Source organism: Littorina saxatilis, linkage group LG8 (assembly GCF_037325665.1).
Source record: "Littorina saxatilis isolate snail1 linkage group LG8, US_GU_Lsax_2.0, whole genome shotgun sequence".
Taxonomy (NCBI): domain Eukaryota; kingdom Metazoa; phylum Mollusca; class Gastropoda; order Littorinimorpha; family Littorinidae; genus Littorina; species Littorina saxatilis.
In genome coordinates, this window is record NC_090252.1 from 64,681,590 (window position 1) to 64,708,157 (window position 26,568).

General features: G+C 42.2%; 2 protein-coding genes across 2 annotated transcripts in view; one reads left to right on the forward strand and one right to left on the reverse strand.

The window, feature by feature from the left end:
* The window catches only part of LOC138974160 (uncharacterized), a 318,701-nt gene that overhangs the window by 97,684 nt on the left and 194,449 nt on the right, over positions 1–26,568 (forward strand). The gene's annotated exons all lie outside the window — the stretch shown is intronic.
* Positions 1–26,568, reverse strand: LOC138974411 (uncharacterized). The gene is made up of 5 exons (XM_070347127.1): positions 26,470–26,568; positions 20,955–21,371; positions 8,038–8,159; positions 3,724–3,985; positions 1–362 (listed from the first exon to the last, which is right to left on the reverse strand). Exons 1-5 carry the CDS (start codon positions 26,525–26,527, stop codon positions 1–3), a joined length of 1,221 nt encoding a protein of 406 aa, XP_070203228.1. The 5' UTR covers positions 26,528–26,568.

Here is a 26,568-nt window from a genome sequence, read left to right on the forward strand (position 1 = left end):
TTAATCTACATCGGATGCGGCATCACTGGCCGTGTCGGCGTCAGACGCTGTACTGGCCTCGCTGACATTATCGTCTATAGCGTCGTATGGTTCTTGACCAGACTGACCGACGAGTGCGGTGTCACCGGTGTTCATAGCGGTCCCGGGGCTGCTCTGTTGACCGCTCGCTTTCCTCCTGCAGTGGAGCGCGACGCCGAGACCGACACCGAGACAGGCAACAGCTCCCGCCACACCAAGACCGATCGCCAGCCAGTTCGTAGCGCTGGCTTGTGATGCATTTTCTTTGTTGGCCTTGACCTCTGTCTCGGTCTTTTCTTTGTTGTCCTTGTCGCCTGTCTCGCTCTTGCCGTTCTCCTCGTCGCCTTGGAAAGAAAATGAAATACTTTTATTTGTATTTGTATAACTGCTCAGATTGTTTCAATTCAATCTTCAGATCTAAACTTCGGTAGTCTTCCTTGACACTGACTTAATTAAGAACCAACGCTGGGAAAGAGACTTAGAGCAGTAGTGGAAGTGTACCTTAACACCGACTTAAGAACCAACTCTGGGAAAGAGACTTTGAGCAGTTGTGGAAGTGTACCTTAACACTGACTTAAGAACCAACTCTGGGAAAGAGACTTTAAGCAGTAGTGTGCCTTAACACTGACTTAGAACCTTCTTCTTCTTCTTCTGCGTTCGTGGGCTGAAACTCCCTCGTACACTCGTGTTTTTGCACGAGTGGAATTTTACGTGTATGACTGGCCGTTTTTACCCCGCCTTTTGGGAAGCCATACGCCGCTTTCGGAGGAAGCATGCTGGGTATTTTCGTGTTTCTATATCCCACCGAACTCTGACATGGACTACAGGATCTTTTCCGTGCGCCCTTGGTTTTGTGCTTGCGTGTACACACGAAGGGGGTTAAGTCACTTGCAGGTCTGCACATAAGTTGACCTGGGAGAACGGACAAATCTCCACTCTTAACCCACCAGGCGGCAGCGACCGGGATTCGAACTCACGACCTCCCGATTAGGAGGCCGACGTCTTACCACCACGCCACTGCGCCCGTCACTGACTTAGAACCAACGCTGGGAAAGAGACTTTGAGCAGTAGTGTGTCTTGACACTGACTTAAGAACCAACGCTGGGAAAGAGACTTAGAGTAGTAGTGTGCCTTGACACTGACTTAACAACCAACGCTGGGAAACAGATTTTGATGAGTAGTGTGCCTTGACACTGACTTAGGAACCAACGCTGGGGAAAAGACATGTCAGTTGGGCATGCCTGCTGCATGCCAGATCACTGCATCCCATATCGTGCTGTTGGAGGGAAAAAGAAAAGGTACATTTAAAGACACCCTAAACGCGTCCCTGAACGACTTCGACATTCAGGTTGACTCCAGAAAGCAGCTTGCCCAGATCACACCGAATCGGCACAATCTGATTTGCTGTGATGCCCAGAGAGCGGCTTGCCCAGATCACACCGAATCGGCACAATCTGATTTGCTGTGATGCCCAGAGAGCTGAATACACAACTGCTGTTACAGAGTAAAAGCGTACACTCCACAAAGCCACAGCTGCCAGTACCCCAATAGCTGAACCTTCCCTTGTGCGCCCTGCATGTCATAGTGGTTTCCTGGCAAAGATAGACCTCATCAAACACCTCAGGATTAATTGAACCAGGCATCCAAGCGAACCTTGAGACTGCAGTCATCTTGAACCACGAAGGACGGAAAACACACAACATGTACTCGCCTTGACTACAATGTTATGATACACATGTCAGCCTACCTGGGGCCTGTAAAGTGCCGACATGGTGAACCTTTGTCATGTACTCGTCTTGACTACAGGGTTATGATAAACATGTCTGCCTACCTGAGGCCTGTAAAGTGCCGACATGGTGAACCTTTGTCATGTACTAGCCTTGACTACAGGGTTATGATAAACATGTCAGTCTACCTGGGGCCTGTAAAGTGCCGACATGGTAAACCTTTGTCATGTACTCGCCTTGACTACAGGGTTATGATAAACATGTCTGCCTACCTGAGGCCTGTAAAGTGCCGACATGGTGAACCTTTGTCATGTACTAGCCTTGACTACAGGGTTATGATAAACATGTCTGCCTACCCGAGGCCTGTAAAGTGCCGACATGGTGAACCTTTGTCATGTACTCGCCTTGACTACAGGGTTATGATAAACATGTCAGCCTACCTGGGGCCTGTAAAGTGCCGACATGGTGAACCTTTGTCATGTACTCGCCTTGACTACAATGTTATGATAAACATGTCAGCCTACCTGGGGCCTGTAAAGTGCCGACATGGTGAACCTTTGTCATGTACTAGCCTTGACTACAATGTTATGATAAACATGTCAGCCTACCTGGGGCCTGTAAAGTGCCGACATGGTGAACCTTTGTCATGTACTAGCCTTGACTACAATGTTATGATAAACATGTCAGCCTACCTGGGGCCTGTAAAGTGCCGACATGGTGAACCTTTGTCATGTACTAGCCTTGACTACAATGTTATGATACTAGCCTTGACTACAATGTTATGATAAACATGTCAGCCTACCTGGGGCCTGTAAAGTGCCGACATGGTGAACCTTTGTCATGTACTAGCCTTGACTACAGGGTTATGATAAACATGTCAGTCTACCTGGGGCTTGTAAAGTGCCGACATGGTGAACCTTTGTCATGTACTCGCCTTGACTACAGTGTTATGATAAACATGTCTGCCTACCTGAGGCCTGTAAAGTGCCGACATGGTGAACCTTTGTCATGTACTAGCCTTGACTACAATGTTATGATAAACATGTCAGCCTACCTGGGGCCTGTAAAGTGCCGACATGGTGAACCTTTGTCATGTACTAGCCTTGACTACAGGGTTATGATAAACATGTCAGTCTACCTGGGGCTTGTAAAGTGCCGACATGGTGAACCTTTGTCATGTACTCGCCTTGACTACAGTGTTATGATAAACATGTCTGCCTACCTGAGGCCTGTAAAGTGCCGACATGGTGAACCTTTGTCATGTACTAGCCTTGACTACAAGGTTATGATAAACATGTCTGCCTACCTGAGGCCTGTAAAGTGCGGACATGGTGAACCTTTGTCATGTACTCGCCTTGACTACAGGGTTATGATAAACATGTCAGCCTACCTGGGGCCTGTAAAGTGCCGACATGGTGAACCTTTGTCATGTACTAGCCTTGACTACAATGTTATGATAAACATGTCAGCCTACCTGGGGCCTGTAAAGTGCCGACATGGTGAACCTTTGTCATGTACTAGCCTTGACTACAATGTTATGATAAACATGCCAGCCTACCTGGGGCCTGTAAAGTGCCGACATGGTGAACCTTTGTCATGTACTAGCCTTGACTACAATGTTATGATAAACATGTCAGCCTACCTGGGGCCTGTAAAGTGCCGACATGGTGAACCTTTGTCATGTACTAGCCTTGACTACAATGTTATGATAAACATGTCAGCCTACCTGGGGCCTGTAAAGTGCCGACATGGTGAACCTTTGTCATGTACTAGCCTTGACTACAATGTTATGATAAACATGTCAGCCTACCTGGGGCCTGTAAAGTGCCGACAGGGTGAACCTTTGTCATGTACTCGCCTAGACTACAGTGTTATGATAAACATGTCAGCCTACCTCGGGCCTGTAAAGTGCCGACAGGGTGAACCTTTGTCATGTACTCGCCTAGACTACAGTGTTATGATAAACATGTCAGCCTACCTCGGGCCTGTAAAGTGCCGACAGGGTGAACCTTTGCCTTGTCCACGCCTTGGCCAGTCACCCTGCCGTTCACATAACACCGGTACTGTCGTTCAGAGTCCTCAAGGGTCAGCCGTCGTGACAGTGAACTGGAATAATGTTTGTAGCACGGGTCTGTTGATGGCGGTTGACGTTGTGTGATGTCCGCTGTGGGGTTTCCTATGACGGCGTAGGACTGCCAGTCCGCAGCGTTCTTGTCCTTGAATTCCCAGACCCAGTTGTGCTGTAAACGAGAGACAACCTTTAGTGTGTCCCAGACCCAGTTGTGCTGTGAACGAGAGACAACCTTTAGTGTGTCGCAGACCCAGTTGTGCTGTGAACGAGAGACAACCAATAGTGTGTCCCAGACCCAGTTGTGCTGTGAACGAGAGACAACCTTTAGTGTGTCCCAGACCCAGTTGTGCTGTGAACGAGAGACGACCTTTAGTGTGTCCCAGACCCAGTTGTGCTGTGAACGAGAGAAAACCTTTAGTGTGTCCCAGACCCAGTTGTGCTGTGAACGAGAGACAACCTTTAGTGTGTCCCAGACCCAGTTGTGCTGTGAACGAGAGACAACCTTTAGTGTGTCCCAGACCCAGTTGAGCTGTGAAAGAGAGACAACCTTTAGTGTGTCCCAGACCCAGTTGTGCTGTGAACGAGAGACAACCTTTAGTGTGTCCCAGACCCAGTTGTGCTGTGAACGAGAGACAACCTTTAGTGTGCCCCAGACCCAGTTGTGCTGTGGACGAGAGACAACCTTTAGTGTGTCCCAGACCCAGTTGTGCTGTGAACGAGAGACAACCTTTAGTGTGTCCCAGACCCAGTTGTGCTGTGAACGAGAGACAACCTTTAGTGTGTCCCAGACCCAGTTGTGCTGTAAACGAGAGACAACCTTTAGTGTGTCCCAGTCCCAGCTGTGCTGTGAACGAGAGACAACCTATAGTTATCCCCAGACCCAGTTGTGATGTGAACGAGAGACAACCTTTAGAGTGTCCCAGACCCAGTTGTGCTGGGAACGAGAGACAACCTTTAGTGTGTCCCAGACCCAGTTGTGCTGTAAACGAGAGACAACCTTTAGTGTGTCCCAGTCCCAGCTGTGCTGTGAACGAGAGACAACCTATAGTTATCCCCAGACCCAGTTGTGATGTGAACGAGAGACAACCTTTAGAGTGTCCCAGACCCAGTTGTGCTGTGAACGAGAGACAACCTTTAGTGTGTCCCAGGCCCAGTTGTACTGTGAACGAGAGACAACCTTTAGTGTGTCCCAGACCCAGTTGTGCTGTGAACGAGAGACAACCTTTAGTGTGTCCCAGATCCAGTTGTGCTGTGAACGAGAGACAACCTTTAGTGTGTCCCAGACCCAGTTGTGCTGTGAACGAGAGACAACCTTTAGTGTGTCCCAGACCCAGTTGAGCTGTGAACGAGAGACAACCTTTAGTGTGTCCCAGAACCAGTTGTGCTGTGAACGAGAGACAAATTTAGTGTGTCCCAGACCCAGTTGTGCTGTGAACGAGAGCCAACCTTTAGTGTGTCCCAGACCCAGTTGTGCTGTGAACGAGAGCCAACCTTTAGTGTGTCCCAGACCGAGTTGTGCTGTGAACGAGAGACAACCCTTAGTGTATCTCACACCACAGAGGTTTGACAAGCGTTGCCAGTACATGTTTAAAGGACAGGTTGAAAGATAAGGCTAAGCCTTCAACCTTCATCCGTTAGTAACACAGTTCTGAGTTCTCCCTCACACTTGTCTGCCTATACATCTGTCTCTCTATACATCTGTCTCTCTATACATCTGTCTCTCTATACATCTGTCTGCCTATACATCTGTCTCTCTATACATCTGTCTCTCTATACATCTGTCTCTCTATACATCTGTCTCTCTATACATCTGTCTCTCTATACATCTGTCTCTCTATACAACTGTCTCTCTATACATCTGTCTCTATATACATCTGTCTCTCTATACATCTGTCTCTCTATACATCTGTCTACCTATACATCTGTCTCTCTATACATCTGTCTCTCTATACATCTGTCTCTCTATACATCTGTCTCTCTATACATCTGTCTCTCTATACATCTGTCTCTCTATACATCTGTCTCTCTATACATCTGTCTCTCTATACAACTGTCTCTCTATACATCTGTCTCTATATACATCTGTCTCTCTATACATCTGTCTCTCTATACATCTGTCTACCTATACATCTGTCTACCTATACATCTGTCTCTCTATACATCTGTCTCTCTATACATCTGTCTGCCTATACATCTGTCTGCCTATACATCTGTCTCTCTATACATCTGTCTCTCTATACATCTGTCTCTCTATACATCTGTCTCTCTATACATCTGTCTACCTATACATCTGTCTCTCTATACATCTGTCTCTCTATACATCTGTCTCTCTATACATCTGTCTCTCTATACATCTGTCTCTCTATACATCTGTCTACCTATACATCTGTCTACCTATACATCTGTCTCTCTATACATCTGTCTCTCTATACATCTGTCTCTCTATACATCTGTCTCTCTATACATCTGTCTCTCTATACATCTGTCTGCCTATACATCTGTCTGCCTATACATCTGTCTCTCTATACATCTGTCTCTCTATACATCTGTCTCTCTATACATCTGTCTCTCTATACATCTGTCTCTCTATACATCTGTCTACCTATACATCTGTCTACCTATACATCTGTCTACCTATACATCTGTCTCTCTATACATCTGTCTCTCTAAGCATCTGTCTCTCTATACATCTGTCTCTCTATACATCTGTCTCTCTATACATCTGTCTCTCTATACATCTGTCTCTCTATACATCTGTCTACCTATACATCTGTCTCTCTATACATCTGTCTGCCTATACATCTGTCTCTCTAAACAGTCTACCTATACATCTGTCTACCTATACATCTGTCTACCTATACATCTGTCTCTCTATACATCTGTCTGCCTATACATCTGTCTACCTATACATCTGTCCCTCTATACATCTGTCTCTCTATACATCTGTCTCTCTGTACATCTGTCTACCTATACATCTGTCTCTCTATACATCTGTCTCTCTATACATCTGTCTACCTATACATCTGTCTCTCTATACATCTGTCTCTCTATACATCTGTCTCTCTAAGCATCTGTCTCTCTATACATCTGTCTACCTATACATCTGTCTACCTATACATCTGTCTCTCTAAGCATCTGTCTCTCTATACATCTGTCTCTCTATACATCTGTCTCTCTATACATCTGTCTACCTATACATCTGTCTCTCTATACATCTGTCTACCTATACATCTGTCTCTCTATACATATGTCTCTCTATACATATGTCTCTCTAAGCATCTGTCTCTCTATACATCTGTCTCTCTATACAACTGTCTCTCTATACATCTGTCTCTCTATACATCTGTCTCTCTATACATCTGTCTCTCTATACATCTGTCTCTCTATACATCTGTCTCTCTATACATCTGTCTCTCTATACATCTGTCTACCTATACAACTGTCTCTCTATACATCTGTCTCTCTATACATCTGTCTCTCTATACATCTGTCTCTCTATACATCTGTCTCTCTATACATCTGTCTCTCTATGCATCTGTCTACCTATACATCTGTCTCTCTATACATCTGTCTCTCTATACATCTGTCTCTCTATACATCTGTCTACCTATACATCTGTCTCTCTATACATCTGTCTCTCTATACATCTGTCTCTCTATACATCTGTCTCTATATGCATCTGTCTGCCTATACATCTGTCTCTCTATACATCTGTCTCTTTAAGCATCTGTCTATCTATACATCTGTCTCTCTATACATCTGTCTACGTATACATATGTCTACCTATACATCTGTCTACCTATACATCTGTCTACCTATACATCTGTCCACATATACATCTGTCTACCTATACATCTGTCTCTCTATACATCTGTTTATCTATACATCTGTCTACCTATACATCTGTCTACGTATACATCTGTCTACCTATACATCTGTCTACCTAAACATCTGTCTCTCTATACATCTGTCTCTCTGTACATCTGTCTCTCTATACATCTGTCCAGCTATACATCTGTCTACCTATACATCTGTCTACCTATACATCTGTCTACCTATACATCTGTCTACCTATACATCTCTATGCATCTGTCTGCCTATTCATCTGTCTGTCTATATTATATTATCTGTCTCTCTATATATATGTCTGTCTGTACATTTGTCTGCCTATGTATCTGTCTCTTCATACATGTGTCTGAAGGTCGCAGCTGTCGATCTTACCTGCGAGGAGTTGTCGTCTATTCCAACAAACTGGCCACAGGTCATTCTAAGCGTCTGTCCAACAGAGCAACATCCAGTTTCTGACGTGATCAACGGTTTTATTGTGATGGGCCCTGGGTTCACTGCACACATTACACACAGGACGGGGTTACAACAGTGTCATAGTGATGGGTCCTGGGTTCCCTACACACATTACACACAGGACGGGGTTACAACAGGGTCATAGTGATGGGTCCTGGGTTCACTGCACACATTACACACAGGACGGGGTTACAACAGGGTCATGGTGATGGGCCCTGGGTTCACTGCACACATTACACACAGGACGGGGTTACAACAGGGTCATGGTTATGGGCCCTGGGTTCACTGCACACATTACACACAGGACGGGGTTACAACAGGGTCATAGTGATGGGCCCTGGGTTCACTGCACACATTACACACAGGACAGGGTTACAACAGGGTCATAGTGATGGGTCCTGGGTTCACTGCACACATTACACACAGGACAGGGTTACAACAGGGTCATAGTGATGGGCCCTGGGTTCACTGCACACATTACACACAGGACGGGGTTACAACAGGGTCATAGTGATGGGTCCTGGGTTCACTGCACACATTACACACAGGACGGGGTTACAACAGGGTCATAGTGATGGGTCCTGGGTTCACTGCACACATTACACACAGGACGGGGTTACAACAGGGTCATAGTGATGGGCCCTGGGTTCACTGCACACATTACACACAGGACGGGGTTACAACAGGGTCATAGTGATGGGTCCTGGGTTCACTGAACACATTACACACAGGACGGGGTTACAACAGGGTCATGGTGATGGGTCCTGGGTTCACTGCACACATTACACACAGGACGGGGTTACAACAGGGTCATAGTTTTGGGTCCTGGGTTCACTGCACACATTACACACAGGACGGGGTTACAACAGGGTCATGGTGATGGGTCCTGGGTTCACTGCACACATTACACACATGACGGGGTTACAACAGGGTCATGGTGATGGGCCCTGGGTTCACTGCACACATTACACACATGACAGGGTTACCACAGGGTCATTGTGATGGGCCCTGGGTTCACTGCACACATTACACACAGGACAGGGTTACAACAGGGTCATGGTGATGGGTCCTCGGTTCACTGCACACATTACACACAGGACGGGGTTACAACAGGGTCATGGTATTTAGCCCTGGGTTCAATCTATCGGTCTGAAACTCAAGTCGCATTGAATATTAAAAATATTGGTTGAAGTTAGCAGATCATAAACAATGCGAGATCCAGCTAGATAGATATATAGATAAAGTATTAATTGAGAGTATAAATTGATATATCGATAGATAGATAGATAGATAGGTAGATAGATAGATAGATAGGTAGGTAGATAGATAGCTAGATATGTAGGTAAGTAGGTAGATAGATAGATAGATAGATAGATAGATAGATAGATAGATAGATAGATAGATAGATAGATAGATAGATAGATAGATAGATAGATAGATAGATAGATAAATAGATAGATAGATATGGTCTTTTGCATCACTCTTGCAGTGCATCCTCAAAATTGGGCAGGTGGTCGCGTCATTTGTCTGAAATGAGAGCAACTTTCAAAGTAAATAAGGCATGAGTGCTGCATCGAATGCCGACTCTCTCGTAATAACACACGAACAGCCTTGGGTCAACACTGTACCTATCAAATATTGGCTTATTTTAACAGACGGAATCCAAATGAGAGTTAGGGCGCAAAGACTACAATTACACAACGAGAATAAGACTGCAATGTCCTTAGAACATGTACATACTGTATGATCAAAGTTGAAAATCAAGGTCTGTTACTTGTTGAGATACAGCGTTGTCATTTAAGTGACTCCCAAAGAGACGTTCTGCAATCCAGGTCTGTCCTGCGTCAGACGGGCTCATTGGGTAGGTCGCTTTACTTGGAAATGGCTCAACATCTTAAAGGGGTATAATAGACACAAAACAAATCTCTAATCGTGCTATCCAGTTCCCGTTGGGGATCACGACACACCAGGAATGTCTTACAATAAGCGTGTTTGTGCTCTGTTATGTGTGTTTCAGGTAGCGTTTTCCCAGTACCTCTCCCAGCAGAGACAGAGGTCGTTCTAGGACGACGAAGCCTAAACATATCTCTGGGAAGCGCACCCTGCACGGATTTAGTAAAAGAGACGGCAGCTCAGCGAAGCGACAACGATCACGCTCCGGATCTCCACAACAAAACATGAGCCCGACAACGCAGAACACGAAACATGCGAGGCTGTCAGTGTCACGCACATCCGACAACACTAGCGATGCAAACAATGACACGTGCATCAGGCCTGAAAACGAACTCAGCAACTCACAGGGTGCGGACAGTTCGCTATGCTGACCCGTAACCCGTGACCGCGCCCCCGTGTTTACGTGTGCTTTCACGTGCCTCGCGACTTGGCTATGTTAAAGGACAACGATATGTTTTTTGCGACATTATGATAGACTTGTGTAATGAATGGCGTTTCAATATGCTCTCTTAATGTGAGAGGATTGTGCAACAAAAGAAAAAGAAGATAAGTATTTGATTTATTTAAAAAAAGAAAGTATGATTTAATATGTTTGCAAGAATCGTACATTACTGACGATGTAAAAGACCAGTGGGAGAGAGAATGGGGTGGAAAAGTGTATCACTCATCACTTACATGTCAAAGAATGGGACACATGATCCTAATGAAAAAGAGTTACAGTTGTGATGTGGAAATAATGTTTAAAACAGAAAGAATATTATGTGTGAAAATTAATTCGGATAACAATTGTTTTTACGTGGTGAACGTTTATTTTCCTAATAATTCTTTGGAAAAAAGTCAATTGTGGAAACAAGTAAATGAGTATTTAGAAAATTTAGATGGTGAGAAAATAATCTGTGGTGATTTTAATTTTGTTTTCAATAACGATTTAGATATTGTAAGTGGAGAAAAGCATAAAACGGTTGGTGTGGTAAATTTCCAGCAATTCTTCAATAATAATCAATCAATCAATCAATAAGTCCTAGGGCCGGTATTGTTTGTGTTATACACCACACCCCTCGCTGACATCATGGCCTCACACTCAGTTCTCCGTCATTCTTATGCAGATGATACGCAACTTCAGAAGTCTGCTGATCTCAAGAGTTTCGACACTCTGATGCACTCAATGCAAGAATGCATCCTGGACGTTAAATCCTGGATGACATTTAACAAGCTAAAATTAAATGATGAGAAAACGGAAGTCATGGCTGCCTCCTCTCCACGCATGTCTACCTCCATCCAGCTCCCAGAGTCCATCACAATAGGCAATGCAGTTGTCCCCTTCTCGGTTTCAGTGAAGAACTTGGGTGTCACACTAGACTCCCACCTAACTATGAACGCACAGGTACAAAACATCACTCGTGCCGTCAACTTTGAACTCCGCCGCATTGGCTCGATACGCCATTACCTTTCTGAAGAAGCAGCTCTGACTCTAGTCTCTGCATTCATTCTTTCCAGACTGGACTATTGTAATGCACTGCTGTATGGCTGCCCCCAGTACCTCCTAAACAGGTTACAGAAATTTCAGAACAATGCTGCACGCCTGGTCCTCAGAGTCCGCAAGTCCAAACACATTTCCCCTCATCTCCAAGCACTGCACTGGCTTCCAATAGAGTCACGCATCAAGTATAAAATCGCATGCCTATCCTATGGTGCACTCACACAGACAGGACCCGCATACCTCACAGACATGACTCAGACATACACACCGGGCAGGACACTCCGCTCCTCAGCAGACACCTCTATCCTTTCCACTCCGAGAGTCAACACTAAATCTTTTGGTGAGCGCTCTTTTTCTGTTTCTGCTCCTCTCGTCTGGAACTCTCTCCCTGTCACTCTTCGTCACTCTGCCTCCTCTGGCTCTTTCCGCACAGGCCTGAAAACGCATCTTTTTTCACTTGCATACACATGATACCCCCCCCCCCCCCCCCCCCTGCGTGCATGGAGTGTTTTGAATTTGTATGTATATATATGGCTTTTTCTCATTCCATTGCTTTGTCATGTTTTTTCTTTTGAGTTTTGAGTATTGTTTGCATGGAGTTCGGTATTAATTTTGCTTGTATGGTTTTGCTTGTATGACTTTGTTTTGTCTTTACCCTGTTTGCTTGGTCTTGCGTGCTTGGAGTGTGTTAAGCTTTTGTGTTTGCTTGCATGGAGTATGCTGAGTATGCTATGTTATGTAGATTGTGGGTCTTGTTCATTGTGTATGGTTTTATTATTAGTTATGTTAATTCTAGTTATTGTAAAGCGCATTGAGCATATACATGATTATGCGCTATAGCAAATGTCCATTATTATTAAGTCTTATATCGCGCATATTCCGTGGGTACAGTTCTAGGCACTCTGCAGTGATGCCGTGTGAGATGAAATTTTATACGGCCAGTAGATTGCAGCCATTTCGGCGCATATTTACCTTTCACGGCCTATTATTCCAAGTCACACGGGTATAGGTAGACAATTATTAACTGTGCCTAAGCAATTTTGCCAGGAAAGACCCTTTTGTCAATCGTGGGATCTTTAACGTGCACACCCAATGTAGTGTACACGGGGGGAGGTTCGGACACCAAAGAGAGTCTGCACACAAAGTTGACTCTGTGAAATAAATTTCCACCGAACCTGGGATCGAACTCACGCTGACAGCGGCCAACTGAATACAAATCCAGCGCGCTACCAACTGAGCTATATCCCCTGAGCTATGTCTTAAATGATGTATGGCGCCTGTTTCACACAGATGAAAAGGAGTTTTCCTGGAGTAGGAAGAATCCCTTTATAGCCCGTCGTCTCGATTATATTTTCATTTCTGATCATTTATTTGATAAAACCCTTTTTTGTAATAGTTTGTCAGTACCACACACAGATCATCGTTTGCTTGAACTCAAAATTCAGTTTGTAAATATCAAACGTGGTCCCTCTTATTGGAAATTCAATAACCGATTATTGAGTGACACATTTTTTGTTGATTTGATGAATGATTTGATTGATGCCTTTTGATTAGAAAATATGGATACGAATGCTCACTTAAAATGGGAATTATTGAAAGTACGAATGCGTGATTTGTGTACAGCCTATGCAGCAGGAAGGAAACGAAAACAAACTAATTATTGTGTTTCTCTTCAGAGGGAATTAGATGAATCTGATACACTATTAGCCAATAAACCACAGGATGAGACGCTTTTGATAAAGAGAGAAAATATTAAATCAGAGCTTGAGGTACTGTCACTGGAAAAAGCCAAAAGTGCCCAAGTTTGTTCCCGTGTCCAGTTTATAGAAGAAGGGGAGAAAAACACCAAATATTTTTTGAACTTGGAAAAAAGTAAAGCCAATATGAAAATTATGGACCGGTTGCAAACAAAAGATGGCAGGGTAGTAAATACACAGCAAGAAATTATGAAAGAACAGGTACGTTTTTTTTAAAGATGCATATGAAAAACGATCTGAATTTAACGAAGTGAGTGCACTGGAATTTGTACAAGATTTGAATATACCGTTTCTCTCCAATGACCAAAAAGGCAATCTAGATTCTGATATTACCAAAGAGGAATTAACAGTTGCTCTGAAACTATTAAATAACGATTCAGCCCCAGGTCTAGATGGCCTCACTACCTGTTTTTATAAAGTATTTTAGCTGAAGATTAGGGATGTAGTTCATGCTTCCTTTATATCATCCTTTGCTAATGGCGAGTTATCGACCACTCAAAAACAAGCTGTCCTGACATTAATCCATAAAGGGAAAGAACTACCCAGAGATGATCTCGGGAATTGGAGACCCATATCTCTGACTAACACAGATTACAAGATCCTCGCAAAATGTCTGGCAAGAAGACTTTCAACTGTAATTGGTGATATTATTCATGAAAATCAGGTAGGAAAATTAGCACAATGATTAGACTTATTGATGAGACCATAGATATTATGAATACAATGGATAAACCTGGAGTTTTATTGGCAGTTGATTTTCGACGCGCTTTTGATAGCATATCCAAAGACTTTATTTTGTTTGCTTTTGATAAGTTTGGTTTTGGAGACAATTTTAAGAAATGGTCTTCGGTTATCATGAATAACAGTCAAAGTTGTATTAATTATACAGGGTGGATTTCTGAGCATTTCCCTGTGGAATCAGGCATCCGTCAAGGATGTCCATTCTCGCTGATGGCATTTATTATAGCCCTTGAATTGTTAGCAATTAAGATTCGTTCAGATGAAGATGTTGAGGGTATCCGGCTACCCATGTCACCTTTTGAGGTATCACCAATGAGGGTCCTAAAACTGCTCTTATATGCCGATGATGTCACCCTTTTTTTTACATGATCAAAGAGATTTAGAAAGAGCATTACATATTTTAAACATGTTTAAAACTGTTTCCAATTTAGAAGTGAATGTAAATAAAACTGAAGCCATGTGGATTGGGTCAAACAAATACTGTACTGACCAATATTTTGGTCTTAAATGGAAACGGAAAGTAAAAATCGTTGGAATTGTTTTTTCATCAATTGAAGACAACTGGTCTAAGAAAATTCAACGTATGCAACAAATAATTTTTAATTGGTCCAGAAGAAACTTAAGTATACAAGGCAGGGATGTCGTTAGGCGTCGGACATCGGACATAGACCGATTGAAAGGCTCAAGTGTGACCCTCCACCACGCAATGAGTCGCATGTCATCTCGCGCGGTTCTGCGCTAGGCTTAAGATAAGTCCGGGGAGTGTCTGGTAACAGTGTGAGGGTCACCTAAGTCACGGGCTTATAACTCAAACAGTTTTCGCTCTTTTCTAAAACGGTTTTCACCACTGGCTAGAGCATAAAAAACTCTTTAGAAAAATGTAAAAATATGAAAACCATGCAAAGGTGACATGCGACTCATTCCGTGGTGGAGGGTCACAAATGTCCGATTCACATAGCCGCATGGCGGTCAGATGTCCTATCGTTTTGAACTGAGCGCGGTCATTGTCCGATAAGAACTCCATTCCTTCGGACAGGGCGATATTCGATATTTTCCTTTCAAGATACACATTTTCAAAAAGAATTCATGTTGATGTGCGGGATGCCCTATTTGGCCTAGTTAAAAGGAATTCTATTTCATCGATCCGCTGAAGCAAACTATGTCAATTTGCTGATCTTGATTGCAAAAATGTGCATAGGTATTTATAGATACGGTACCCCTTTAGAGATCGGATGTATTTTTGAAAAAGAGTTAAGTTTAAGAAAAATAATTGACTTGTGACTCGCATATGTGTTGCTATCCGTGAAATTGAAATAAAGAAACGTTAGGTAACAAAAGGAGAAATGATGACGGAAGAAAATATAGGACAAAATGTATTAAAAATAGTAAGTGGAGAGAGAGAAGATAGAACGAGAGGAGACAGTGAGAGAGAGAGAGGGAGAGAGAGAGGGAGAGAGAAAGAGAGAGAGTTTGGCAGACTATGGGAGAGAGGGTGAGAGAGACCGACAGAGTATGGGGGAGAGGAGAGAGAGAGAGAGGGAGAGAGAGAGAGAGTGAGAGAGTGAGAGAGAGAGAGAGAGAGAGAGAGAGAGAGAGAGAGAGAGACGAAACAAAAAAGAAGAACAAAGAAGAAGACAGAAGAATCCGAAGAACAACATTCAGAAAAAAACAGACAAGTCGAAGAGAAAGAAAGTGGATGCAGAGAAAGACAGAATAGGGAGTGGGTGAGAGAGAGAGAGAGAGAGAGAGAGAGAGAGAGAGAGTGAGAGAGAGAGAGATGTTGTGTGGACAAGTGTGAGAAAGAGAGAGAGAGAGAGAGAGAGAGAGAGCTGGTGCGTGGACAAGTGGAGTAAGAGAGGGAGAGAGAGAGAGAGAGAGAGAGAGAGAGAGAGAGAGAGAGAGAGAGAGAGAGAGAGAGAGAGAGAGAGAGAGAGAGAGAGAGAGAGGGTAAATGTAAAAAAAAAAAAAAATTGTCCATGATCTGTTTACTGTCCATTGAGTGTGAAGCCGAGAGAAAGAGTGAGACGGAAGGAAAGCAATAATAACTTAATAAGAATTAAAAAAAACTTCCGATAACGCACGCACATGTGTGATTAACAATGTCTGATCTCCGGAAAAAAAAAAGAAAAAAAAAGTGTTTTTGCTTTTTGTAATTCGGTTGGTTTGGTGCGTTATACAATGCATCTGCTTTTTCAAGACTAAACATTGATCACATTAAAACACAAGGATCATCATAGGCCATCGTGACTTGTATAATTTTACATCGCATTCTGAGAAAGAGCAGAATTCTCACTATGCGCGCGGTACATTTCTAGAATCGCGTAGCGCAAAGTTGGAATTCCTACAATGGCGGCCATTGTTGGAATTCCAACAAAGCGCAGGTCATTTCCGGAAAAGCGCCGATGACGAGATGGGTCGCAACAACTATAAGTCTTGCGTCTGCTTTTGGTTTCAGTTCGAGACATTTTCACGAAGCGCATTAAATTATGCCACTGAAATAAAAACTAAGGCCTGCCAAAGTTTAACAAAAGCTGAACACCTTTGGCTTTTCAACGGCATCCTGTGCTCCGTTTGGGTCAATAACAGGTGAAAACACGGCGAGCGTCATTCTTGAAAATGACAGTGTCAGTCGCCGCTGAAACGTGACACAACCACGGAAAGAGAAGTTTTGTCTTTTGTACAGGACATGGTGTCGGCACAGCAGGAAATTCACAGAAACGGTCTTTTAACTATTTATGGCTGACCCTGTTTGGTTGGTTAGACCTTGACAGCAAAGAGACCATACTGCTTTGTTAAATCTGTGTTGAAACGGACTTTTTAAAATGTTCTCAGTATTTCATTTTCTAGTCAAATCATGCAGTTTGTGATACAATCACAAAAAGAGTGCTGACAGTTTTGGTTGCTTTTTAGTTTGTTTCTTTTTGTGTGTGTCCTATTTGAAACTAAATTAATAAAACAATGTATGCCAAAATGTTCGGTGCATATATGTGTGTGTGTGCACATGATTTTGGAGCCATGTTTAGTGTTTTGCACAACACTATGATGTCCTATTGATATTTCTGAAAGCGGCCAAATGTCCTATTGCTGCCGAAGAGCTCAGGACATTTGTCCTATAGGTGTGAATTTGTAACAACATCACTGCAAGGTAAAATTTGCATTGTTAAAACCTTTCTTATATGTCAGTTTCGTTTATATTTTCCAGTCTCTAGCAGTGCCTTATCATGTTTTACATCAAATTAATTCCATTTTGTTCACGTTTATTTGGAAGAAAAAACATTTAAATACACGGGCGTTTGAAAAAGTAAAACGAACAATTATGTGTAAATTAAAAGATAATGGTGGATCAAATATGATAAATGTTGTGGATATGCACAACTCATTATGATGTCGTGGGCTATTGGTCTGCAGAACTCTACAGACAATTACTGGTCTGTCATTCGTAGATATGTTTTTTCAAGTTTGGGTAATGGTTTGTCCTGTTTTGACTCTAATGCATCCTCCAAGAAGCTGGTTGGCGTTGTTAACTGCAGATCGGTCTTTTGGAGACAAGTATTGTTAACCTGGCTAGACAACAAACACATGTTGTATGAAAAGTATGATGCCACACCTGTTCCATTGATGAATTAATGTATATGGAACAACATGAATATACAATATAAACATAAATGCCTCTTTTTCAAAGATTTTATTAAATGTCATATTTATCATGTAAAGGATGTCGTGAATGAAATCGTGACATGATTTCATTTGAAGAATTATGTCAAAAGGTTGGTTATAAACCAGCCAGACAATTTGAGTATAATGCGTTATGTACAGCACTTAAAACAAAACTTGATTAACGCATTGCCATACCGATATGTTCTGTTGCAGGGTTTGACTCGTATTGGTAATATTACACCAAGGGAAATAAGAACTGTTTTGGTTAATTTCGAGGTACAAACTCCGAGCGCCTGTTCTTTTTGGCAAAGAAAGCATAATGTTGTTCTGGAATCAAGATACTGGCTGTTAGCTGTTAATTGTACAAAAGAAGAACGACTGCGTCTGCTTCATTGGAAAATTTTACACAGAATTTACCCAACGAATATTTTACTAAACAAGATGGGTTTATGTCAAACTAATAATTGTGAAGTTTGTAATGAACCGGATACACTTGAGCACTTCTTTTTTCATTGTCAAGAGGTGAGGAACGTTTGGAAACTATGTAAAGACTTTATTTATAAGCAAATTTATTATAATATAACTTTGAATGAAACAGATATATTATTTGGTTTTTGGAATGAAAATTTAAAAAACAATCAAATTTATTTTATAAATTATTGTATTTTAATAACAACAAGTCGCGTAAGGCGAAAATACAATATTTAGTCAAGTAGCTGTCGAACTCACAGAATGAAACTGAACGCAACGCAACGCAGCAAGACCGTATACTCGTAGCATCGTCACTCCACCGCCCGTGGCATTGACAAGAAGAGCGGGGTATTCGTTGCGTTAAGAAGGATAGCACGCTTTTCTGTACCTCTCTTCGTTTTAACTTTCTGAGCGTGTTTTTAATCCAAACATATCATATCTATATGTTTTTGGAATCAGGAACCGACAAGGAATAAGATGAAAGTGTTTTTGAATTGATTTCGAAAAAAAAATGTTGATAATAATTTTGATATATTTAATTTTCAGAGCTTGTTTTTAATCCGAATATAACATATTTATATGTTTTTGGAATCAGCAAATGATGGAGAATAAGATAAACGTAAATTTGGATCGTTTTATAATTTTTTTTTTTTTTTTACAATTTTCAGATTTTTAATGACCAAAGTCATTAATTAATTTTTAAGCCACCAAGCTGAAATGCAATACCGAACCCCGGGCTTCGTCGAAGAGTACTTGACCAAAATTTGAACCAATTTGGTTGAAAAATGAGGGCGTGACAGTGCCGCCTCAACTTTCACGAAAAGCCGGATATGACGTCATCAAAGACATTTATCAAAAAAATGAAAAAAACGTTCGGGGATTTCATACCCAGGAACTCTCATGTCAAATTTCATAAAGATCGGTCCAGTAGTTTAGTCTGAATCGCTCTACACACACACACACACAGACAGACAGACGCACATACACCACGACCCTCGTTTCGATTCCCCCTCGATGTTAAAATATTTAGTCAAAACTTGACTAAATATAAAAATGACCATAGGAAAATGTAAGTATGGGAAGAAGTTAGACTTACGTATTTTATTGGAATTAGAGTTAAACATTAGACAGAAGTTTATGTTTTGTATAATATAAAGTTGATTATGTTATAAAGAAAAAGACCAAGGTAGAAGGATGCTCCCCGCCTCAAAAAACAAAAAAAAAAATCGGTCAAAAAATATGGGTTGAAGCATCCTGCATGCAACTGAGGTCCAAAAAAAATTAAAAAAAAAAAAAAGGTAGCGTTTTCTAACTGTGACTTCACTTTTGCCGCAGTCTCTGTTTTGTTACTGTCTCGTTTTTCAGTCCTGAGAGGAGCTTGCGTTTCACGCACTGTTGCTTGAGGTAGAGATTTGGAATCGCCCAAAGAGCGACATATATCAGTTCGGGGTTTGGTAAAGATTACAACACACACAAGGAGTATCTTAAACTTTGTGTTTGAGCGTTCCATTTTACAAATCAAAATGTTGTGTTTGGTAGTCTTTCGAGACCATGTGTATTATTCTAATGACACTGTGTTTGTTTCTGCTTTTCCATATATGTCATCTAGCTCCGTGCAACACGGACATTGCATGCGTTTGATACATTACAGGTCTTACTTCCTGAATCCAACGACTTTTATCTGCTTCGACAAATGCTTACCCATCAATCAATCAATCAATCAATATGAGGCTTATATCGCGCGTATTCCGTGGGTACAGTTCTAAGCGCAGGGATTTATTTTTTATTTTTTTATTTTTATGCAATTTATATCGCGCACATATTCAAGGCGCAGGGATTTATTTATGCCGTGTGAGATGGAATTTTTTTACACAATACATCACGCATTCACATCGGCCAGCAGATCGCAGCCATTTCGGCGCATATCCTACTTTTCACGGCCTATTATTCCAAGTCACACGGGTATTTTGGTGGACATTTTTATCTATGCCTATACAATTTTGCCAGGAAAGACCCTTTTGTCAATCGTGGGATCTTTAACGTGCACACCCCAATGTAGTGTACACGAAGAGACCTCGGTTTTTCGTCTCATCCAAAAGACTAGCACTTGAACCCACCACCTAGGTTAGGAAAGGGGGGGAGAAAATTGCTAACGCCCTGACCCAGGGTCGAACTCGCAACCTCTCGCTTCCGAGCGCAAGTGCGTTACCACTCGGCCACCCAGGACTAAACAAAATGATTAGGAACAGAAGTCATGACTAACTGCCACAGAAAAGTGGAACAAGAAAACCGCTCGCCGATTAAAATGTATTTGTTTATTTGAGAATAGGTTCTTGGCATTTTCGCGCAAATCCTTATAGATTAATCTACATCACAGTACAGAAAATGCCCCTTGAGCTGTTTAAGGTCCAATTCGCAAGAAAAAAATCCCCAAATGTCCCCTTGGATTGTACACCCTAAACCATGCATGATAGCTGAATAGAATAAGCTGCCCGAGGCCAGTCTGCTAGCGGCCATTAATTTCAACTGAAATGCAATAAAATCAAAAATCAAAATTGTTAATGAATGAACTCTAAATGTTTCACTGACTTTGTACTGTCCAAAAAAGACTTTATAAGACACGTGCATGTAAAATACGAGAAATAAGAAGATAATATCTTGATCCATTGTTTGTTTAAATTTGAGCAAGTGGTAAGTTATTTTTCCTGCTTAGTTCAAGTCGTTTGTAATGGATGTGCTTTACTACCGTAAAGATTTGCTAAAACAAATCCACTCACCTTGGATCGAAATATTTGTATCACTCGCGTAATATCTAGTTAAAGTGGCGTTGTCCAATGAAGAAGCAGTGCAGATGTACTTTCCAGAATCACAACAGTTTGCTCTGTTCAAGGTCAGGGTGACGGTTTTCTCCCCTAGACTGCCAGTTACATTGGATCCCTGAGGTGCCGAAGCTTGCAATTCTGCATTGCCTTGGTGACGAGTTGATAATGCTGCTGCTAGCACCACAGGGTCAGCATTGGGATTGGCATGCAGCACTCGCTGAATGTTTATGGCAAACACCTCCTGATTCGTATCAACCGAAGATGCTATACATGCGATAATAATGCTGTGAGACACATTTGGGGTCAAGGTCACTCTTGGTGGATTTGGGGTGGTAATGATCGTAGTGAGGCCGGCAATATTTCCACAATCACCTGCAATAATACACACCAACCCGAGGGACATGTTGAGTTAGCTTAGTAACTTTGTGTTCTATATATTTAAACAGACAATGTTTTTGACGGATTAACAGTGCGGCAACATGTCAGTGTTGTTGTTCGTACTGTTAAAGTGTTTATTCGATTCTACAAGTGCCAAGCACTTTGACACACCCAAACACATCACGGAAAACTACATATTAACATCTTCACTACAGCTACGCATCAGAGGGAAGTCTTCGACAGTGAAGTATCACTATACGCTAGACTGTTTACTATTACAGTCGTGTCGACAATCGCTTGAAGTATCACTATACGCTAGACTGTTTACTATTACAGTCGTGTCGACAATCGCTTGAAGCATCACTATACGCTAGACTGTTTACTATTACAGTCGTGTCGACAATCGCTTGAAGTATCACTATACGCTAGACTGTTTACTATTACAGTCGTGTCGACAATCGCTTGAAGTATCACTATACGCTAGACTGTTTACTATTACAGTCGTGTCGACAATCGCTTGAAGTATCACTATACGCTAGACTGTTTACTATTACAGTCGTGTCGACAATCGCTTGAAGTATCACTATACGCTAGACTGTTTACTATTACAGTCGTGTCGACAATCGCTTGAAGTATCACTATACGCTAGACTGTTTACTATTGCAGTCGTGTCGACAATCGCTGTGCGCGCCTGCGTTTGTCAAGCAATTAGTGCGACTGCCCCAGGTAAACTTAAAAGGCGCCCACTCATGTATTTTCAGAAGTCAAATATGCATAGACCAGGCTTCGTTCAATTGCTTTTTAAATGGTAACCTAATTAGGCAAAGCTGCACAAGTAGCTATTATATTGGAATAATGCGTGTACACGGAAATGAAATGCCGTCTTTTCTTGTTCTGATCTCCGCGATGTACACTAACACCTAACAAGAAGGGCAAAGCCCATACGACTCACATGCTTGACCTTCTGCTTTACACATTTTTCCTACCAAAATACATGTGACCTTGACCCAAGGTCAAGGTCATCCAAGGTCATGCAACACAAAGCTGTTAATTCAAGACATAGGAAGTACAATGGTGCTTATTGGCTCTTTCTACCATGAGATATGGTCACTTTTAGTGGTTCACTACCTTATTTTGGTCACATTTCATAAGGGTCAAAGTGACCTTGACCTTGATCATATGTGACCAAATGTGTCTCATGATGAAAGCATAACATGTGCCCCACATAATTTTTAAGTTTGAAACAGTTATCTTCCATAGTTCAGGGTCAAGGTCACTTCAAAATATGTATACAATCCAACTTTGAAGAGCTCCTGTGACCTTGACCTTGAAGCAAGGTAAACCAAACTGGTATCAAAAGATGGGGCTTACTTTGCCCTATATATCATATATAGGTGAGGTATTCAATCTCAAAAACTTCAGAGAAAATGGGAAAAATGTGAAAAATAGCTGTTTTTTAGACAACATTTATGGCCCCTGCGACCTTGACCTTGAAGCAAGGTCAAGATGCTATGTATGTTTTTTGGGGCCTTGTCGTCATACACCATCTTGCCAAATTTGGTACTGATAGACTGAATAGTGTCCAAGAAATATTCAACGTTAAAGTTTTCCGGACGGCCGGCCGGCCGGCCGGCCGGCCGGCCGGCCGGACGGACGGACGGACGGACGACTCGGGTGAGTACATAGACTCACTTTTGCTTCGCATGTGAGTCAAAAACCTAATAACAAGTACAACACAATACAATCTAAATCACAGCACGAAAGCCTTTCGGTACACACTGCCATTGCAACACCATGGTGTTAACACCATACAGGAAACATTGCAACACCATGGTGTTAACACCACACAGGAAACATTGCAACACCATGGTGTTAACACCACACAAGAAACATTGCAACACCATAGTGTAAACACCACACAGGAAACATTGCAACACCATAGTGTTAACACTGCACAGGAAACGAGCAGTAGATAACGAGAGGTTTTTGCGTCAGTTTTGGGGGTACCAGGACAAAAAGCGCTCTATGTCAGCAGTGCCGGTGTCACGACATTTTCTTTCGCCGAAATATGTTTTTCTCCCCCACCAACACGTTTCACTCATTTTTGTACCAAAAATTGTCTGAGCGAACGACGCCGAAGAAGAAGAAGAAGTACCAAAAACAGTTCTTCGACAAAACCATCCTCTGACTTCGGGTTAGGGGTACAGTGAAGTCCGGCTGTAGTGATAGACCCATATAGTGATAGTCCGGCTGTAGCAATAGAATTTCTGGGTCCCGGTCCCAGTTGTTCATGTTCTTTGTTAACTTAGTCCGGTTGTAGTGATAGTTTTCAGTCCGGATATAGTGATAGTCCGCTTGTAGTGATACTATTTTCACGTCCCGGGGAAGCTAAAGTCCGGCTGTAGTGATAATGTTCGAGAGTAATCTCCCTTTACCAAAATGGCGAGCAAAAGCCAGCCACGCACTGTGCTTACCCTGAAGCGGAAAATTGATCTCTTGAAAGACATTGAAAGAAAACAAGGTACACAGACGGAAATTGCAAAGAAGTACAAGGTTGCACAGTCAACAGTATGCGCTATTGTGAAAAATGGTGACAATCTGACAAATTTTCATTTAACGCTTATTTCTAAGTGGCCCCCTCTCTCTCTCTCTCTCTCTCTCTCTCTTTCTCTCTAAAACACACACACACACACACGCACGCACGCACGCACACACACACACACACACCGGCTGTTGAACTGCCAGGACGGGGGTAGGTTAACACAGGACATTTGCAAGCCTGACAAAGACGACAGAAGAAACGTCACACAACGAAATCAATAGTGGTTCTAAAATCACCTTGTTACTGCCTTGAGGCTAGTTTACCAAATGTGCCGCCGCATGTAGCAATACAAGCTTTGAAGATATCACTACAACTACAAGCGATTGGCCGGATGTAGTAATACAACCTACAAAAATAGAACTATAACCGGACGTCCGGATGTAGTGATAAAACCTACAAAAATATCACTATAACCGGACGTCCTGGTGTAATGATAGTCCGGATGTAGTGATAAAAAAATTTGGTCCCGAGGGCTATCACTACATCCGGACTTCACTGTAATTAAGTTTGGGAATGGGTTAGGTACATGTAAACAGTTTTAAAATGCGTCAATTTCTGGCGATGTTTGTGAACTAAGAATTCAATCGACGCCGTCCGCGGAAATTCGAAATCTTCGTTCACAAACATCGCCAGAAATTGACGCATTTTAAAACTGTTTACATACCTAGCCCATTCCCAAACTTACCCAACCCGTAGTCAGAGGATGATTTTGCATAAGAATTGTTTTCGGTACAAAAATCAGTGAAACGTGTTGGTGGGGGAGAACAAAATATTTCGGCGAAAGAGAATTTCGTGACACCGGAATGGATTGCTTCAAAAATTTCAGGATCTTAAGTCTACATACGAGACGTACGTCCGGTAAAATGTCGCATCGTTACAAATATTTGTTGAGATGATATGCAATCTTCCGGAAAATATTTTAAAACGTGTCATAAGTTTTAAGTTTACATAAAACAAATCATGACTTTGCAGGCGTGCAGACAAAATACATGTTACAAATACTGCCAAAGTTTCATATAAATACAATCACTAGTTTACGTTTCCTAGTCCTGTAAACACGATCAAATATTTTTGAAGGATCACAGTGCGACAGCCATGTCCAGTCATCCGTGACTGCAGCATGTTTTGAGAGGCATTCAGCGATAACCCCAGTCAATAGCAAACAGCCTGAACGTTCCATTTTTTTTCTCGTGTGTTTACATGGCTAGTAAATGTCCGTCAGTCGTCATACTCAAATGAAACTTTGACAGTTCTTGTAACAACCATTTGTCTTTATGCATGCAAAGTCATTAATTTTTAGGATGTAAATTCTCAAACCTGTGACGGGTTTAAAAACCTTTTTTTTCTGAAGAGTGCATAACATCTGAGAACAAGCATGTAGTGATCCAACTTTTCACCCAGGGTAAGTCTCGCCTGTAGACTTCAGCTCCTGAAAGTTTCGAATCAATCCATTTAGGCTTTGCTGAAATAAAGCGCTTTTTATCATGATACTCGTCAAAATGGACGCAAAATCCTCTTGTTTTCTACTGCTCGTGCGTTCCACACCTGCATCAGTAGAAATGCCATAACACAAGAGATACGCAATATAGCAAAACAAAACAACATGTTCTGGATAGCTACATGATTTTTCTTTCCTCTTGTATGTAAAAGTTGCCAAGTTGCGCCTATTCTGAATTAAAATTTGTGTCGATTTTTTTAATTGGTATCTGACTTGGTATCTGACGTTTTTGTCAGGTCGATTTGGGGGGTACCCTTACTTCGGTGGTGGTCACGTGATACTTTGAACAGACATCTTTGATCCGAAAAGTGTGCAAGGTAGCCAAGTGAAGCGTCTTAAATGGCATATAAAGTTTGAAGAAAATGACACGGGGTTGAATGTTTTAGTTGGGGTACAAAAATGGGTGCAATCACTTTTTTGCTCAGTTTAGTACACTTGCTGCTTGCGCATTGCTAATACTGCTTTCGTCGCTTTCATGTGGCGAAAAAGACTGCGCTTGTCTGCACAATCCTGATGATCCTGGTCTATGTTATTAAGATCGTAAGGATTGTCTAGATCTAGCACCTGCAAAATCGCATCCCTTAACAAGCGTCGCCTGCTATCTATTTGTTGATCAAATCTAGCAGCAAACAACGGGGAAGCTAATACGAGTCTTCTACGTTGTACCACTGAGACGTCTCCAGGTGTGTTCGGTCTGTGCGCGGTGTTACACACACACACACACAAACACACACACAAACACACACACACACACACACACACATACACACACACACATATACACACACACACACACACACACACACACAAAGCAGCTTTATAGATTAAAGAATAGGCCTACTGACAGCTTTCCCTTAAATTACAAAACGCTACTTTGCACATTTTGCATGAACAGCTCAGTTTGGTCATCCTCGCTGAAACACAACAGCAAAGAACAGTGGCATAAGAACAGCAGCATAGGTTTAGAATCACTGAGAATACAAAATGCTTACCCGTTTGCAGGAAACACAGCAGGGCTGTCAACAAGACATGAAAAACGTGCGGTGCCATTTGTGTTACTAGTTGAGACTTTTTTTTGTAGAACGTGTACG